General features: G+C 36.9%; 1 protein-coding gene across 50 annotated transcripts in view; it reads right to left on the reverse strand.

The window, feature by feature from the left end:
* Nucleotides 1–16972, reverse strand: part of rims1 (regulating synaptic membrane exocytosis 1) — a 333818-nt gene that overhangs the window by 73873 nt on the left and 242973 nt on the right. For 21 of the 50 annotated variants that reach the window (XM_062981722.1, XM_062981731.1, XM_062981747.1 and 18 more), the window contains 4 exons: nt 16480–16563; nt 12090–12170; nt 9945–10016; nt 1995–2107 (listed from right to left, as the gene is read on the reverse strand). In XM_062981722.1, coding sequence (XP_062837792.1) covers nt 1995–2107; nt 9945–10016; nt 12090–12170; nt 16480–16563 — 350 coding nt within the window. Of the gene's footprint in view, nt 1–1994; nt 2108–3548; nt 3735–9944; nt 10017–12089; nt 12171–16479; nt 16564–16972 lie in introns of all 50 variants that reach the window. The other 29 variants (XM_062981814.1, XM_062981774.1, XM_062981782.1 and 26 more) reach the window with 5 other exon arrangements.

Here is a 16972-nt window from a genome sequence, read left to right on the forward strand (position 1 = left end):
CCAGTTGGATTAATGGTGCATTGATAAAAACAACTGATCATGAAAACAGGGTGAACATTAGAACCTCTGAAGATGCCAGCAATAGATTCAGGCAAAGCATTAGGATAGAATCCTACTGGAACATGACCATACAGCCCAAAAAACTTACAGCAACCCAGTGAGTTTGGCCATGAAAGCCTTCGACAATAGGGTGAACATTTTTCATGATCTTCAATATAATAATTAAATTAGACACTTCCATGTTTCATCATAGATTCCATCCATAGAAAACTAACATTTGCAGTTTATTAACTTTCACTAGTAATAACACTGTGAGTCTACTAGGCAGGTGAGGCAAACAGGGAATGTACTAGTTAGATGTATAGATCCACATGTGTTACCACCAGTTGTAAAGATGTGCCACATGAATAGAACCTTGTCATAAAACAATGCCATCTTTCAACAACAGAAAGTCAATACTGTCAGAAAACAGTCAGGAAATCTTCTCCCAGGTTCACCTGATTAAAATTCTACCAACATGAGAAATGTCAATTTCAGTGTCTTCAACTCTAAGGCCAACCATGCTTTGTTTCTTAATTACTGAAACCAATATAATTTTCTAGGTTTATTGCTTTAAAAAGAATGATCAACATTACTAAGTTGTGTTGATATCATTTGGATTCAGATGTTATTACTACAACTTGTTATCCAGTAATAAAATATTGTATAAAAGACTCTTCATAGCCATGAAAAAATGTACTTCAAGCCACAACCTATACTCCATCTTGGTTGATTCATAATACTCTTATTATATTCAGTCAAATAATTTATGTATGAATAACCACAGAGATATCTCTTCCCCCTCATTCTCTTGCATAGTTTCCACAGGAGTGATATTCCTAAAAAGTACAATTGGGTAAATGGCAATTTACCTTTAAAAATCAATGAGACCCTACTTTACAATAATATGAAACAAGAAGGGCAAATATTTTATGCATCAAAATGATAAGCATAAAATAAAATCTACTCAGATGAAAATAAATGTATGGAATGTGGAACAAGTCAACATGTATTATTGTTTTATTATTGCTGTTGTTACTATTATTTTTTGTAATATTTAGTAATCATTCAGTAAACTATTTTATTTTCTTCATTCAGTAATGTATGGCTCTGATTCACAACTGAACTCATTCTCAACACATACTCATATGTCAAAGGATGTAAGGTATTGCTTAGCTCTTTCAGTCCTGAATTAACTTTGTGTAAATAAAATATAAATAGTTTAACAACAAGTATGATTTCTAATGCACGCCTAACTAGCTATCCATTTGTTCCATTCAAGTAGGCAATTCCACCTGCCCCTCTGTAATCTGGCAATTAAGTTGTAAATATGATTGAAAACATAGATGTTACTGCTTGTTGGATAATTAGAAGTATTCGGTATCTCCCAGCCACCTTAGATTTTTACAGTAATATGTTGCTATTGATTCCCTTGTGTTTTCCTTGGTTGTATATTACTTTTTTTCCACTTTTGTATTTGACCTTCAACATGCTCAGAAAGGGATATTATTTGTATAATTCACATTTCTGTCAGCAAATTATAATAGATCAGTTCCAGTTTGCAAAACAAAATTAATGATCAGTGAAGAAACAGGATGCTTTAATATTTATTATCTTAATCTGCCTTTTTCCAAGAATGCACAAGATCACAACTATATCTATAACTATCTGCACAAAAAGATGTTAATGTGCACACATGAGCAAGAAACAGAAGATATACTTCTTAAACAAAATTATGCTATACTCAACTGCTCGTTGCTATCTTGCAATCCACTTTTGTAGAACAGCATTGCTTTATTGGTAGAAAGTAATAAAGCACTGATGATTCAATAAAGCAATGCTTTATTGTAGAAATACATAAAGCATTGATGAACAAGATTGAGATGTTTTTGTAGAGGAAGAGGAAGGAGGAAAATGAGTCTAAGATTTTGAACGATCAACTTCTTATTTGATACCTTGCTCTATACTGCCACTCCTGACAGGGACTTGTGGAAGCTGCCTCCCCCTACGGCTGCTGAATGGCGTGTCTGCCGGAGATGACTGCATGGGACTTCCTGGTTGGTGCATTCTGCAAGCAGAATTAAGATTAAATGGGATTATGTAACAAACAGTGGTACCATGAGACATTATTAATGCTAAATGAAATACCATTGTTATCACATCTAAAAATGGTGAATAAAGATTGTGTCTTTGTACATATGTCACAACCTACTAATATCTGTCCTATTTAGAACATACTCTTTTATTATGTTTAAGTGCATACAATTTAGAAAGCATTTTAAAACAGTTTCTTTTGATTCATTATACGGAGAATAAACCAATACACTCAACTACAAATTACTAAAATCAGTAAAAAAAACCCACATGTTTTAGTACAAATCTAGAACACAATGTCGTTTTTATTCAGACTGCTGGTCTACTCCATCCAAGACTGGATCACAATAATCAAAAACAATAGCCTGTGGGCACAAATGACATACACTCTTCTCCTGATTTCCTTTGTTAAAATATAAATGCTGGTTAACATCAGAATTATAACATTATCAATGTATATCTTATAATAGTTTGGAGGACATAATAACAGGATTTAAAAACTATCCAAGGTATCGCCAATGAAATTTTAAATTTCCCATTCAACTGGAAGCAATCATGTACTTTCAATACATTACCTGTATAAAGATACCTGTTAGGATAATGTCACAGAACTAGACAGTATTATATAGGAAAACTGTTGTAAATCAAGAGTCAGAGAATGTTCAGACACCACTAGCTGTGACATCTCTGTTAGGATTCTAGCAAGTTGTTTTTAGTTTGCATGCATTTCCCTCACATGAACATGTTCTCTTTTAACTTCATGGCTTGAGCGGATTAAATTAGTATTTCTCTTTTCAATGTTTCCAGAAAACTGCATAGATATTTCACGTATCTGCAAGTGCCTGCAGATTGTGTCACTGAAGGAGAAATTACTACATTAAATTGGTCATAGCTGAAGCAAGGGTAAGTCAATAAAAATGATCACTTGCATCTCCTAAGAGGGGAATGTCCCCTTTGTCCCGGCATTATTCTTGGTATACTATCCACTCTTCCATGTATGTGTGATATCCTATCTATACCATAATAAGAAATCAAGAATTACGTGGTGATTTCAACCTCAATACCTAGTATGAAGAAAATGCATGATGTGAGAACATGCCATTTAAAAAAGATTGAACAGGCTTTGGTTGTATTGCAATTTTAAAAAAGTAAAAAGAAAAATGGAATATTCTGTGTGGAACAACACAATACAAGCAGATTTTTAACTACTGCTGAAAGTTATGTTGTATAATTCAGGTAGCAGAGACAGATTGAGCAGAGGATATGAGAAAAGTGTAGATAACCATGGGAGGGAAACAGATTGTACTGGAGTGCCAGAATGAGTGAGTGAACCGCATGTACTCCAAAAAGCAGACCACTACATTAACAACTGGAAGGCGGAAAACAAATGTTGTGGTTGTACATTTAATAGCAACCTTGTCAGAAGTGGAGAAGGTGGTGCCAACCCTCCAGGAGTCAGATGATGCATAGAACATAATGGTCTGACATTAGAACGCTTACTCGACTTTGAGTGAGTGTGATGTTTTCCCCTAGTAATGACTGGTTGAGCATTGTTTCTTGGGGTTGGAAGTCCCCGTCTAGAAACACAAGCCAGTCGAACTCTAAAACATTAGGGCCAAAAGAAAATATTGATTCAGTCATTAGCTGCATATAGATTTCATTCACTCACATGTACATATATACCATCTGAACTAACAACATTATCCATGATTCTCAGGCTCCAAAATATTCATTAATCTGCTTCATAAATGATCACATTGCTAGTTTATCACTCTTTATGCAGAAAGAGTTTTGAAATTTTGGAGTTGTTAAAAGAACTGAGATAACAACTGGTTGAGTATCCCTTATCTGAAACGCTTGGGACCAGAAGTGTTTTACTTTCTGGATTTTTTATTTTATTTTGGAACAGCTGTATTTGCATGAATGCACATAATACAATATACCATAGCTTTAGGGTAATTTCATACAATATTTTAAATTATTTTTTTTTGTGTCAGGAGCAACCGGAGTTGCTTCTGGAGTGAGAGAATTGGCCGTCTGCAAGGATGTTGCCCAGGGGACGCCCAGATGTTTTTTGATGTTTTTACCATCCTTGTGGGAGGCTTCCCTCATGTCCCCGCATGGAGCTGGAGCTGATAGAGGGAGCTCATCCACACTCTCCCCAGGTGGGATTCGAACCTGGCAGCTTTCAGGTCAGCAACCCAACCTTCAAGTCACTTAGTCCACTACGCCATCTGGGGGCTCCAATATTTTAAATAATTTTGTTTAAGAAACAGCGTTTGTGTAAATTCAACCACTGGAAAATGCAAAGGTGTCATTATCTCAGCCACCTTGATGAATAATTTTGCATTTTGAAGTACTTGGATTTCAGAATTCTGGATAAGGGATGACCAACCTAGAACATCAAATCTCCCAAAGCCTCTCTGTAGAATCAATAGGACTGTATATTCTAAATCCTAAATCCAGTTATGGAATATTGGCTTTAGGTTATGCTAGGCACTTTTATGGATTGCCATGACTGGTGCTCATTCCACACAGCTGAATAAAATCCCACATTATCTGTTTCGAACTGGGATATATGACAGGGTGGACTCATATAACCCAGTTCAAAGCAAATATTGTGGGATTTTCTGCCTTGATAATCTGGGCTATATGGCTGTGCGAAAATGCACATAGTCCTCCTGAAGTAGGTTCTCTCAACAAGCAAACTATTGGTTTCAGAGAACCAGATCCATAAAGTTGGCAACATTATATGCCACAGTTTCCACAAACAGAGGAAAGCAATGCATATGACAGCCATCAGTTTGTTACTTGCCAGGAGCCTACGGGATACTGACTCTGGCTGCATCTACACTGCCATATAATGCAGTTTGGAACTGCACTATATGGTCAGTGTAGATCTGTATAACGAAGTTCAATTAAACTACATTATAAGGGTCTACACTGACTATATATATTAGTTCTGAGCAGGCCCGTAGCCAGCATTTTGATTCGGGGGGGCTGGGATTTTGGTTCGGGGGGGGGGGGGTAAGTCTGAGAGAGTGAGAGAGGATCTATCCTAGCAAGCCTTTTGTATTGTTATCCCAATACCCCCATGCATATGGGATATATTGAGCATGGTGATCAGATCATGATATGAATAAACGTAACAGTTTTAATAATAAATGTAAGGCCTTCTCATGGACCACCCTGAGAATTTCGGGGAGGGGGGGCTGAAGCCCTTCAAGCCCCCCCCCCCAGGCTACATGCCTGGTTCTGAGCTTATCCATATAAAGTGTAAATCTAGTCTCTGTCCCCGAGCAGTTAGAAGCAAACCACTGTATAGCTTATCACAACACAGTGATAAAAGGCTGTTCACAGCTTTGCCTACTTTGGATTAACCTCTACCATGAATACAAGCCACTTATGTTTGAAGAGACATATTGAGGAGGAGGAGATTTTTCCATCGCAGAATAGGAGAAAAGCACTCAATGGAACACTATGTTGGATGAATTTCTGATTTACTAAAGTGTTGACCAACTCAATGAAAGAGCTTTATTGCAGCAAAGTGATGGATGTTCACACTTGTGCAGTAAGTGTCTGAGCAGTAGGTGAAAAAAATGAGGCTTGTGTAGGTAACTCCAAGTATAAATAAATAGGATATTCCATAAGGCATCTGTATTGCAAAGAATAAGCATCATAAACACTCTAGGTGCTTATGGTTTGCTTCCAGTAGATGGCTCACTCCTTTAGCCAAAATTAGTGTCAATTTATTCTAAGTGATTATTTGACAAGAAGAAGAAAAAGGAAAGGTGGATTTTCTGATTAAGTCCTGCTTGACTTCAGGTCCATTGTTAAACAATGTATTCTAACAACAGACCTAACGGGCACTTGAATTACGGACTTTAAATTTACTCAATTCAGTAATTAGGTTACATTCAAAACAACCGTTTTATGCTTTATTAAAGCAGCATAACCTGAGCAAATGTTCCTTGTCCTTCCTAAACCCTTCTCAAACATAAACCAAGAATGAAATTGCTAACAGAAGCAAGATGGGTATTTTGGCCAATATAGCAACACTACTGAAGAAGCATCTTATCCATTGGAGAAACAGCAATATGAGACAAGAAGAAATATGTCATTCTGATTTCCTCCTTAAAAGGAGAATGGGAAAAAGTTTTCAGTTTTCATTTTATAAGATGGAAAATAAATTGGTGACAGAATCAGAAGTTAACATGATACTATGATACTATCCAATTATACTTTTTTAGGAGGTAAAATGCCATCCTTTGGAAGGAACTAGATCTAACCATCTATTAAGATTTACTTAATCTGTAGGAATGGAGAAGTCTGAGAGTATAAAGAATATAAAATCAAGACCACAATCATATAACTGTATTTGTCTGGCAAAGTACCACTGAGCAGCACAATCCATTTATTCAAGTACATTTATTCAAAAGTACAGCAGAATTCCAGTTATCCGACATAAATGGGTGGGCGGAATGTCAGATAACTGGAACTTTCGGATAATAGGGAGGCTCTATTATCTCTCCCGGCAAGCTGGATGCTTGCTGAAGGGAAGAGTCTCGTCCTTCCGGCAAGCACCTGCACTTTGGAGAAGCATGGGGCTTCTCCAAAGTGTGGGTGGTCGCCGGAGGGACGAGCCTTGTCTCTCTGGCAAGCGCTCAGTTTAGGGAAACCCGGTGCATGTTGCTAGGCAGCAACATGCACCGGGTTTCCCTAAACCAGGTGTCGTCCCTTTGGAAGTGGAGTGGGCAGATCAAAAGACAACCTGTCAAAATGGCACTGCCTAAAAGAATTCTCCACCTTGTGTGACTGTGGAGCAGAACAAACAACTCCACATCTGTATGCTTGTCCACAATGTCCTGCCTCATGCGCAGAGGAAGAATTGTTTAAAGCTACAGACAATGCAGTCGCTGTTGCCTGTTTGTAGTAAAAAAAAAAAATTCATCCGCTTGAGCTCCTTCTATTTTTATCAGTTTTATACTTATGTATGCAATGCTTTTGATACATAGTAATAATAATAATTCAAAAGTACTGGAAGTATATCTTAGTACAATAAGACCAGAAGTAGAAATCATTGCAATGCACTCTACGTGAGGCTGCCCTTGAAGACGGCCCAGAAACTGCAACTGAGTCCCTTCAAGGAGATGGAGGGAGGATACAAAAATAAAGTATTATTATTATTATTAAATTATTGAACAATAACTCAGTATTCTTCACCATTGGCTGAGGGTGCATCTGCATTGTAGAATTGTAACCCCACTTTAACTGCCATGACTCAATATTATGGAATCATGGGAGTTGTGGTTTCACAAGGTCATCTCTGGCCAAAGATTGCTGGTGCCTCGGCAAACTACAAATCCCAAGATTCTATCGCATTGAGTCACAGCAGTTAAAGTACAGTCAAGCTGCATTATTTCTACAGTGTAGATGCATGCTTATGTTCATTTTTTATGTTTTGTCTTTTTAAAAAAACCTTTTAGATATTTGCCTCTCTGCACTCAGACAAAATGGCATGCAAGCAAATATACACATAAACATACCTTCCACATTTTAAAATGGACATAACAACTCAATCTTTTTTCAGCTGTAATCATGGGACAGGGAGAAAGCAAATGATCTTAAAAGGCACAGCATAACTACTATGTGGCACACAAAGCTCTGTCCTCCAACACCCCATTCTTGCCCACAGCATCCATCACTTGAGGCAAATGCTTCACTCTGCCTAATCATAATTAACCTAGCCCTCATTCTTTTTTAGTCTTCTTCTTTATCTGTGATGTAATGCTTGGAGGATTAAACTTCTGCATTTCTTCTCCGATTATACCAAAACAGCACACATCAGATTCCCAAGTTATTTCCTATCCAAACAATGATCAATCCAAAACTGACAAAAGTGAAAGCACCATTCAGCTCAAGCCACACCTGCAGAACTTTTTTTGGAAGAACAGTATATGCATAACAGTATTTCGTATATAGATACTAAAGAAATTGCAATACGCATTTGGCAAAGCATGATATGCATTTGGAGCTACTGTAATCCAGTTTTTCATCGCTTCCATTTTCTATGGTTTAAAAAAAGGTATATTTGGCTCATATATTTTTGGATTATACTGAAGAAGTTACTTTCTGAACCAGAACTTTTAGATTTGCCCAGAAAGCATGACCACGGACCATAATCAATGAGCAATTCTGGAAGTTGTACTCTAGCAAGTTTTTCAAGAACTCTTCTTAGGAACATGGTTTGAACATCACCCACAAAACACAAGTCTAGCATAAAAATACAAACTGCATATTGTATTTTAAAAGTAAGCAGCACGTAATATTAATCACTATTTTATATGTCTACTGGATCTTAAATCCAGGAAAGGCATATAGATATTCTAGACCAGTGGTTCTCAACCTGAGGTCCCCAGATGTTTTTGGACTATGACTCCCAGTAATCCCAGCCAGTTTACCAGCTGTTAGGATTTTTGGGAGTTGAAAGCCAAAAATGTCTGGGGACCCCAGATTGAGAACCACTGTTCTAGGCAGTTGTGCCTTTGAATTAGAGGCACAATTAGAATTAGAGTCCCCGAGTTACGAACAAGTTGAATTTGTTTGTAAGTCAGAACAGGTACATTTTTAAGTGTAACTCCAGTCAAAAACATATATCTTTTAGCTTTGGATAGCATAAAGGGTGAACATCCCTGTGGTGTTTGTTTTGGTGTCTGTGCCCCTGTTCAGAAGATCTCCCCTCATTTTTTGTCCCTGTGACAACTGGATTTTGAAAAAAAAATGTTTTGTAAACAAGGATTGGTGAGAAAGCTTCAGTGGAGAATGATAATAACTCTTTCAGGAGTGAATTTCCCTTCTGAGGGGTAGATTCCTCTCACTTCCTGTTGTCTCTCCCCTTGTCTTAACTATGAGTCATTTGTAAGTTGGATGTTTGTAACTCAGGGACTGGCTGTATATTACTGTAAGTGTGTTTCATATATTTTTGTCAGAAATAAGAGAATGAAAAGGATGGTGTATAAAATAACTCTTACTGCTAAAATAAATTTGCAGAGTGTATTCTATTGTACCCAAGTGCTTTCGTGCTAGTGGAGAATGCTTGCACTTTACTCAGGATTGATGCAATATACTCTCCACCTATCTCTACCTTTTAAAACAATTCTTGCAAGTACAGATGCTCTCACTGTTTCCATGACCATCTCATTCCTTGATTCTGCAGTTTGAAGAAAAGCACAGTGGGAAGTATTGTTGGCTAAATGTGCCATTTGCTTTTGGATGGCTCTGAATAAAAGAGGTTCAGTAACAATGAGATACCGCACTTTGCATGTGTGAAAGTGGTTTCCTGTAACAAAAAACTACCATCAGATACAACCCATCTTTGTATTTTAGTGTCTTGCTACATGTCCTCTGGTTTCCTCCCCTCTCACCTTTTTATTGTTGTCATTGGCCAATGTATAGTTACTTTCTCAAATTGGCATGTGCATTTTTCTTGGTGAACCCTCACCCCACCCCTGCCAAAATGTTCATCATGACTTTAGGATCCTCTGGATCTCTCCAAAAGACTTATCATGATCTTTACACATGCACTGGATTTTTCTCTTCACCATAAATCAAATGCTATTTTGAACAATAGTACCTGGCAGGAAGATAAATAAATAAATAAATAAATACATGTTTTTACATCTTTAAAATAAGCAAATATTGTTTTGGTTAGATACTCCGTGTTTAACATGAGGGTGTGCACACAATTCCAGTCATGTGCCTGAGTTAATCTTGAAGCACATGATTATTGCATATTGTAGAATCATTCCTACCTTTCTGTTTCTGAGGCAGAGACTTTCCTAGTCTGTTTTTGATTGCTATATCTTTCCACCTTTCTGGAATGCCTGTGGAATGAGATGCCAAAAGAAAAGGAAAGGAAAGAAAGCAATCCAGGAATTACATCATGTAACTCAAGCAAAACAACTAGCAGATGAAAGTATCAAAATTAGGTTTTTATGAATGGTTAATAAATATGGGCTTTCAAAAAATTCTATCCATCAACATAGTGAAGCACAGAAAGCTTCACTATGGACAGAAGCAAAAAACCTAAATAACCTATCTGTTTGACATTGGCTGTTTCCGTTCTTTTGAATCCACTTATATGTAAGGGTGAGGCATTGGTGGCCCATGTAGGCCTTACCTTATAATTTCAAAATGAGGTCCCATTCAACTCCAGCTTGGATTACAAGAAGCCTGTGATGCCAAGAAACTATAGACTTCAGTTCATAGTAGTACTACTTAGCATAAATTCTAACAGTAAGCATCAATTAAATGTTAATTATAACTAGAAGTGTGTGAAAAATTCTTGTAAAATTAAAAACTAATGAGAAATTCAGAAGCAGTATTTTTCAGTATTTAGGCCAAACATTACAAAGTACTAAAATTGTAACATTCCACATGATGTTTGCATACAAAATGCCCCAAAAGCTTTAAAAGTTGTTCTTGGAATATTTTCTTAAATGATGACTCCAATTAAGAGAAATATTTCCCCCCCTATGATTCCTGTTTTAGGTTACTGGTTACAATGCAAACATGTTTTTCCACAGCATTTACAGAGGTATGGTGCTCCTTAGACACAGGGTCAGAAGTGATGGCTCAGTTGCATGAGCTTTACAAAGCTAAGCCCAATGTACTGAAGAGTTAACCAATACAACCTTGACAGTCTCTCTATGGGATTTTTTGAGTGGCATACATCAGTTCCAGGTTACATAATGTGGTGCTATGTATTGATTATAATATGCCATTGATTTTTGCTGTTCAAATAGTAAAATAGAAATAGGTGGAAAATACAATCCAACTAACTGGAAAAAAGATCTGTCCACCACTAGTTGGAGTAGCACCTTGTGGCTTCCATGTCCTGTCTATCCGAGATGCTGAACCTGATCCCCAAAATAGTTTTAATATGTTGGACATCTTCAAATTACAAATTCAAACCCAGGAGAAAATCACTAATGACATGCAAGACACCAGCTACTAGTACCCAGTTATCAACTTATAATTTACTTGATACCAAACTGGCCACAGAACACACATTTAAATAGTTTATTTTTTCTGGGTGAACAAGTTTCTGGATGGTTTAATTAGCACTGTTTTATTATCCAGGGGTTTTTAATTGTGTACTGACATCCAGAACACGTTTTTCATAGGTCCAGACATCAAAAGGATAGTTGAGGTCATCTCTTTTACACTTGAATCAAAGCACTCAGGTTTGCAACAACCATCAGCATGGGAAGAATACGTAAAATATGAAAACATTTCAGCAACCGATTTGGATCAAAGAAACTTAACAAGGAAATTTGATTTCTATTTGAGCATTTTGCTGCTTGAGATTTAACGAGGGTGATGTGATGTATATATCTGTTCATATCATTGTAAGTCTAATGGGAACATTATATCTCCATATGAAGAAATAGTCTGAACATCCATAATGCTATTTCTAAGGGATTTGTTATGACCAGATCATCTTTAATGTCTAGGTCAGTATTGCATTTTTATTGTGATTCACAATCCTACATTCCCCGGCACTAAGATACATAGGGTTCCTATGATAATAATTCATAACCTTTTACATTGTACGTGTCTTGGTGCATTATCAAAACTTTGTGAACTGAGATCACCAGGACCTAAATCACCAGGCCACAAGACTCCACTGTAGTTACTGAAATTTCTGGTGTCCTACTGATCTATCCAGAAGGAGAGTTCAAGTAAGAATCTAGACTTTTAGGATTCATTTAATGAGTAATTAAAATATATTAATGAATTTAATAAAGCAACTGGGTGATGAAGCTGAGTAAGAAAAATGTGGCCCAAAGATTTATATCATTTATAATATAATAATCATAATAATATAATAATGGTTAAAAACACGATTTCACACTTTATGCACATCACGCTTCAAGATAATTTAGCAAGGATACCTCTGTGTTTCTTCTGGATTAGCACTTAGGAAGTTTAAAGTATCTTGTTTTGGAATGCAAGACTCCAGCGGTGGTGTAGTTCTTCACAAGTATTGGAAACATGGAAGTGAAAGTTCAACAGAATGGATAGAAACAGAATAGAAACAGAGAGATGGTCACATGCAGTGAAGATGGAGGCATGCAGTCAAGATATTCTCTATGACCCATGAATATTCCAATATTACATCCAGGGAACATTTATGAAAAGTTAAAAATAATATATGATGTAACAATAATAACACAGAACATTAATAAAGGCTTAAGACAAGAATACATCATCTGATATAATGTCTTCTCTTCCATATATGGAATGCCCTCACCAGAAAGTTTTGTTTGGTACATTATTTAATTGTTCTTTCTTAAAACCTGGTGGGGTTATTTTAGGAATTTGGTTTTCGAAAATATATGTTCACTAAGTCTTAATACATTTTTGCTTTGACCATGTTTCAAAGGAAATTTAATTCCATACAATTGTTGAACATCCCTATCATGTTTTCATCTTGGTTTCATTATTAGTTTGATTGTTTTCTTGTGCCTTTTGTGTTTTCTAGATGTACGCAGCTTTTGGATGTTGACAGAGTATGTTTTGTATTGTTAACCAACATTGGTATTAAAATTTTCAATGGTCCTCCATGTCCAGGCTACCCAAATAATCAAAGTCTCTGATATGAGGCTGCCTGGTCTTTCAAATCTTCAGAAGAGGTCTTTTCTGGGATCCACCATCCCCACAACCACAATTAGTTGGGTCTTCTAAATGGCTGCTCCTGGACTCATCTGGAGCCTCCTTTTTAAGGAAACTAGGCTAGTTGCCTGTTTTGTCCTTTCATTGGGAAACAAACATTTTTTTTTTTATTCCAACAGACTTCGGGGAACTGGTTTTAAGAAGATACATCTAAGACTGGATCTACACTGCCATAGAATGCAGTTTGAATCTGCATTATATGGTCAGTGTAGATCAGTGGTTCTCAACCTGTGTGTCCCCAGATGTTTTGGCCTTCAACTCCCAGAAATCCTAACAGCTGGTAAACTGCCTGGGATTTATAGGAGTTGTAGGCCAAAACACCTGGGGACCCACAGGTTGAGAGCCACTGGTGTGTAAATCCATATGATGAAGATTCAAAGGGCATTATATGGCAATGTAGATCCAGCCCTAATGATTTAGCAGTTTTCGGTGCTTTTATAAATAAAAATCGAGCATTATAGTATTCTGTAATCCAAAATTGTCCACCTCGGAGGCTGAGATAATGAGCCCTTGGTTTTCTGATGATTCAGTGTACCCAAACTTTTTTTCATGAACAAAACAAATTAAAATATCTTATTTAATCGCTTCCATGCTATTGTGCAATGAATTTTGCGATGAGACTTGGGTTCCATCACCAGGACATCTCATTGGGTATTCAAAATGTACTCAAAAATCTGGGGGGAGGGGAGGGACTGAAATCTAAAACATTTCAGGTCCTAAGAAGTTTGGCTAAAGTATACTCAATCTGTACTTCCATTGTTTTAATGTTGGAAACCACCCAAAACAGGTTTTTGGAGAAAGGTTGAACTATTAAACAAATATGTAAGAGAGAGAAAATAATGTTATTGGGCCACTGGAGCATTGGGTCAACAAGTATTAACAGAAAAGAAAATGTTAGCCATAATGGAAAGGACTGCAATTTCATTCCCTTTGTCTTCTTCTTGTTAGATGTAAAGCCTTCCACAAGGCTTCCACCTGGCATAATGAAAACCTAACTTCTTCACTGCAAATATAAAGCTTTAGTGCTTGAAAACTCTGGGACACAATCTGTCATCTGGATTAACACATTTGAAATGTTGATCTATGCTTCATTCTTCTTTTTAAATACATGACGTACATGTATTTTCTTTCTAAAAGACATGATTTCATGTGAAGTTACAAGCTACAAAGACCTATGATTTATAAGGTTGGGAGATATTTTCAAGATCAAGCAGGGAGAGGGGCTTTGAGATTTGGAAAATTTGTAATTCAGCACTTTGATTAATAAGTGAGATATTTTTGTCTGGATTTCTTTCTTGTCCTGTCAGTTTTTAAAGGTGCATTTTTGATGAGAGCAAATATATATCTAGTTTGGAAAGCACATATATTTTGTTTATCTATAGTTGTGTTGACCAATCTGGTAGCCAGTAGAGTAGGGCCCAAATCCTGTTTCACCTGTTTCTTTCGTGGTTTTGTACCGTTTTGTACATTTGGATTGCATGGAATGATAAACCTCACGGGAACAAAAGAAACAGTGAAATGAAAGGCAGAGGGAAACGGTAGCTGTTTGATCAACTGATTGTTGGTGCTAGTCTGTAGGCCCATGCTTGCAGGGCCTTCAGCCAAGCACCGGGCTCTCGATGCTTGTAGGCCCGGCCTGCCGAGCTTATGAGCATAGAGCGCTCAATGTCTCGTAAGCTCAGCTCGTAAGCCCGGTGCTCAATGTCTCATGAACCAGGCCTATGAGCCATCGAGCACTTGATGCTCGTAGGCCCTGCCTGCTGGGCCTATGGTCAAGCGCTCGACAGTAGGCCTAGCAGCCAGGGCTTACGAGCTATTGAGCGATCGATGCTCGTAGGCCCTGCAAGTGCTCGGCACTCAATTATGAGCATCGAGCGCTCGATGGCTCGTAGGCCTGGCTCGCAGGGCCTGAAGCTTTGCCACCCAAGGCCTGCATTTTTTTTTACCTTGGACAGAAAAGCCCATTTATATAAGCACTCATTTCCATAAGCAGTGGATAGAAACTGGGCCATACAAATGGAACAAACAGAAACGGTAAGTAATTCCATATAAATGCACAAGCCTGGTGTCCATGTTCTTCCTCCTGTTTTGTGATGACCTTTGGTTTTTAAGCAATCAAGAACTGATAAATAAATCAGCATGATTTAGTTCATAAATAACATATTGTGGAACGTACAGACTATGTTTATAATCCATGAACAGTATTGCATTAAGATTCAAATAAGGAAACCAAAACAACAACAAAAAGCCAATGAAAGTATGTCTACAGATATCACATTGGGCCAATCAGCATATCAGGAGAAATCTAAAGCACTGGAATTGTTAAGAAAACCCTGTAGAGAAAAGCTGCCTCTAGATTCTTTTACTTAGGAAACATCTGATTACAACAAACACATCATACCATTGATTTTTTTTTCCAGTTTTCATATGTTGCTGATTCGGATGCTGTACTTAGGTTACAATAGAGCTTTAGTGCAGGAAGAATTAAAACAATTTATCTGAATAACTTTAAGTAAACATACTGGTAGGTAACTCTTCTACATTATGGCTTCTAGCAGTTGTTCTGAAAAGAAACAGGCTGAATTCTACATATCGGGGTGCAGCCTATGCATGTTTATACAAAAACAAATCCTTACAGGTTTCAATGGGATTTACTAGGAGACTTGTTTTGCTTAAATTCAGCCTGAATGAATTGTAAAACATCAAATTAAAATAATTATCAGCACAGTGATCTTATTATTGAGTTGGAAGGAAGCATACTGCAGATTCATAATTTCTGCAAAGAACTAAAGGAGACTTAAGAGAAAGCACTCATATTTGTACAAAAAAAGTCCAAATAATTTGTACTAAAACCAATTTGGAGTGCTGCTTTAAATTCAGTATCCCTCATCAGCTGGAAGGCTCTTTTCACTCCTTTCTTTCATTTCCTTCAGATTTATGAATTCCCTACCCTTATAAGAAGTACTAAATTTGGAATTTCATATCATGTTGTCTCAAGAGTCAAACTTCAAATTCTTAGATCTAGAAAGGGTATTGCTATAAATCTTCATTATGATGTCAACCAGTGCTTTCTTTTCAGGACAGCCAACTACGGTGGATTAAACATTTCATATAACACTGGCCAAAACACATTTTGATGCCTCAAATGTTAGACTTGCTTCTGGGTATATTTGACCTGCTGATTTCAAAAATGGCACCAGCGTCCCTCTATCAGCTCTAGTTTTTGAGATACAAATGCCATTTACCAATCTTTATCTGCTTGCCCATAGAAAATCATGATAATCATACCTAAGAAACTAGAGCTGATGCAGTTTCTCCAATGCAATTTTCTGAATCAGTGCCCCCAGATAACCCCAGGAACAGGCCTAACAACCAACACCAAGAAATTCTTTTGTTGTTGTTGGGCTATTTAATATTTTTTGATATTTGACTCATGGACAATTAAAGCTGTTTTATTTGTATAATTACGGACTGGAACTCAGGAATGGCATTTGATATAGTGCCTGAACCTGGATTCCAGTCAACTGGAATTTTATAAACATGTATTTCAAAATTTGCAGCTGCAAGATTCACCAAGTCACTTTTCAGTTAGGAGGAGCTGACTAGTACCTGTCATCCTCCGGAGATGCATGTTGGATATGAATCCGGGGACTAGTAGGTCGTCTCCTATCTAGAGATGGAGACCATCTATGTCTGTTGATTCATCCAACAAAATAGGAAAAAAACACAACATTTAATATATGATTTTTTAAAAAGGAAAATAGAGAGGGTTTGTAAGGAAACTGAAAAGTACCACAAAAAGTCAGCATTTACTTCTATTTTTAAAAAACTTTGTAGTTTCTATTTTGGATCTATTTTGCAAATATTTTTTCACAGCAAGACTACTGTCCTTTACACAATAGTGTACTTTCTTTGGTTAGTCAATAAAGTAATATTACCTGCAGTTACATATGAATTTGTTTTTATTACCAATAAAAACCAAAGTATCAACTGGTTTTAATTAAAATTTTAAAGATCATTATCTTTACTTAGATTAGTCATATTACTACAGCCTGTTAATTGTTTGCTTCTTTAATCAACTGAATAAATGTGAATGACATTT

Source organism: Anolis carolinensis, chromosome 1 (genome assembly GCF_035594765.1).
Source record: "Anolis carolinensis isolate JA03-04 chromosome 1, rAnoCar3.1.pri, whole genome shotgun sequence".
NCBI classification, from domain to species: domain Eukaryota; kingdom Metazoa; phylum Chordata; class Lepidosauria; order Squamata; family Dactyloidae; genus Anolis; species Anolis carolinensis.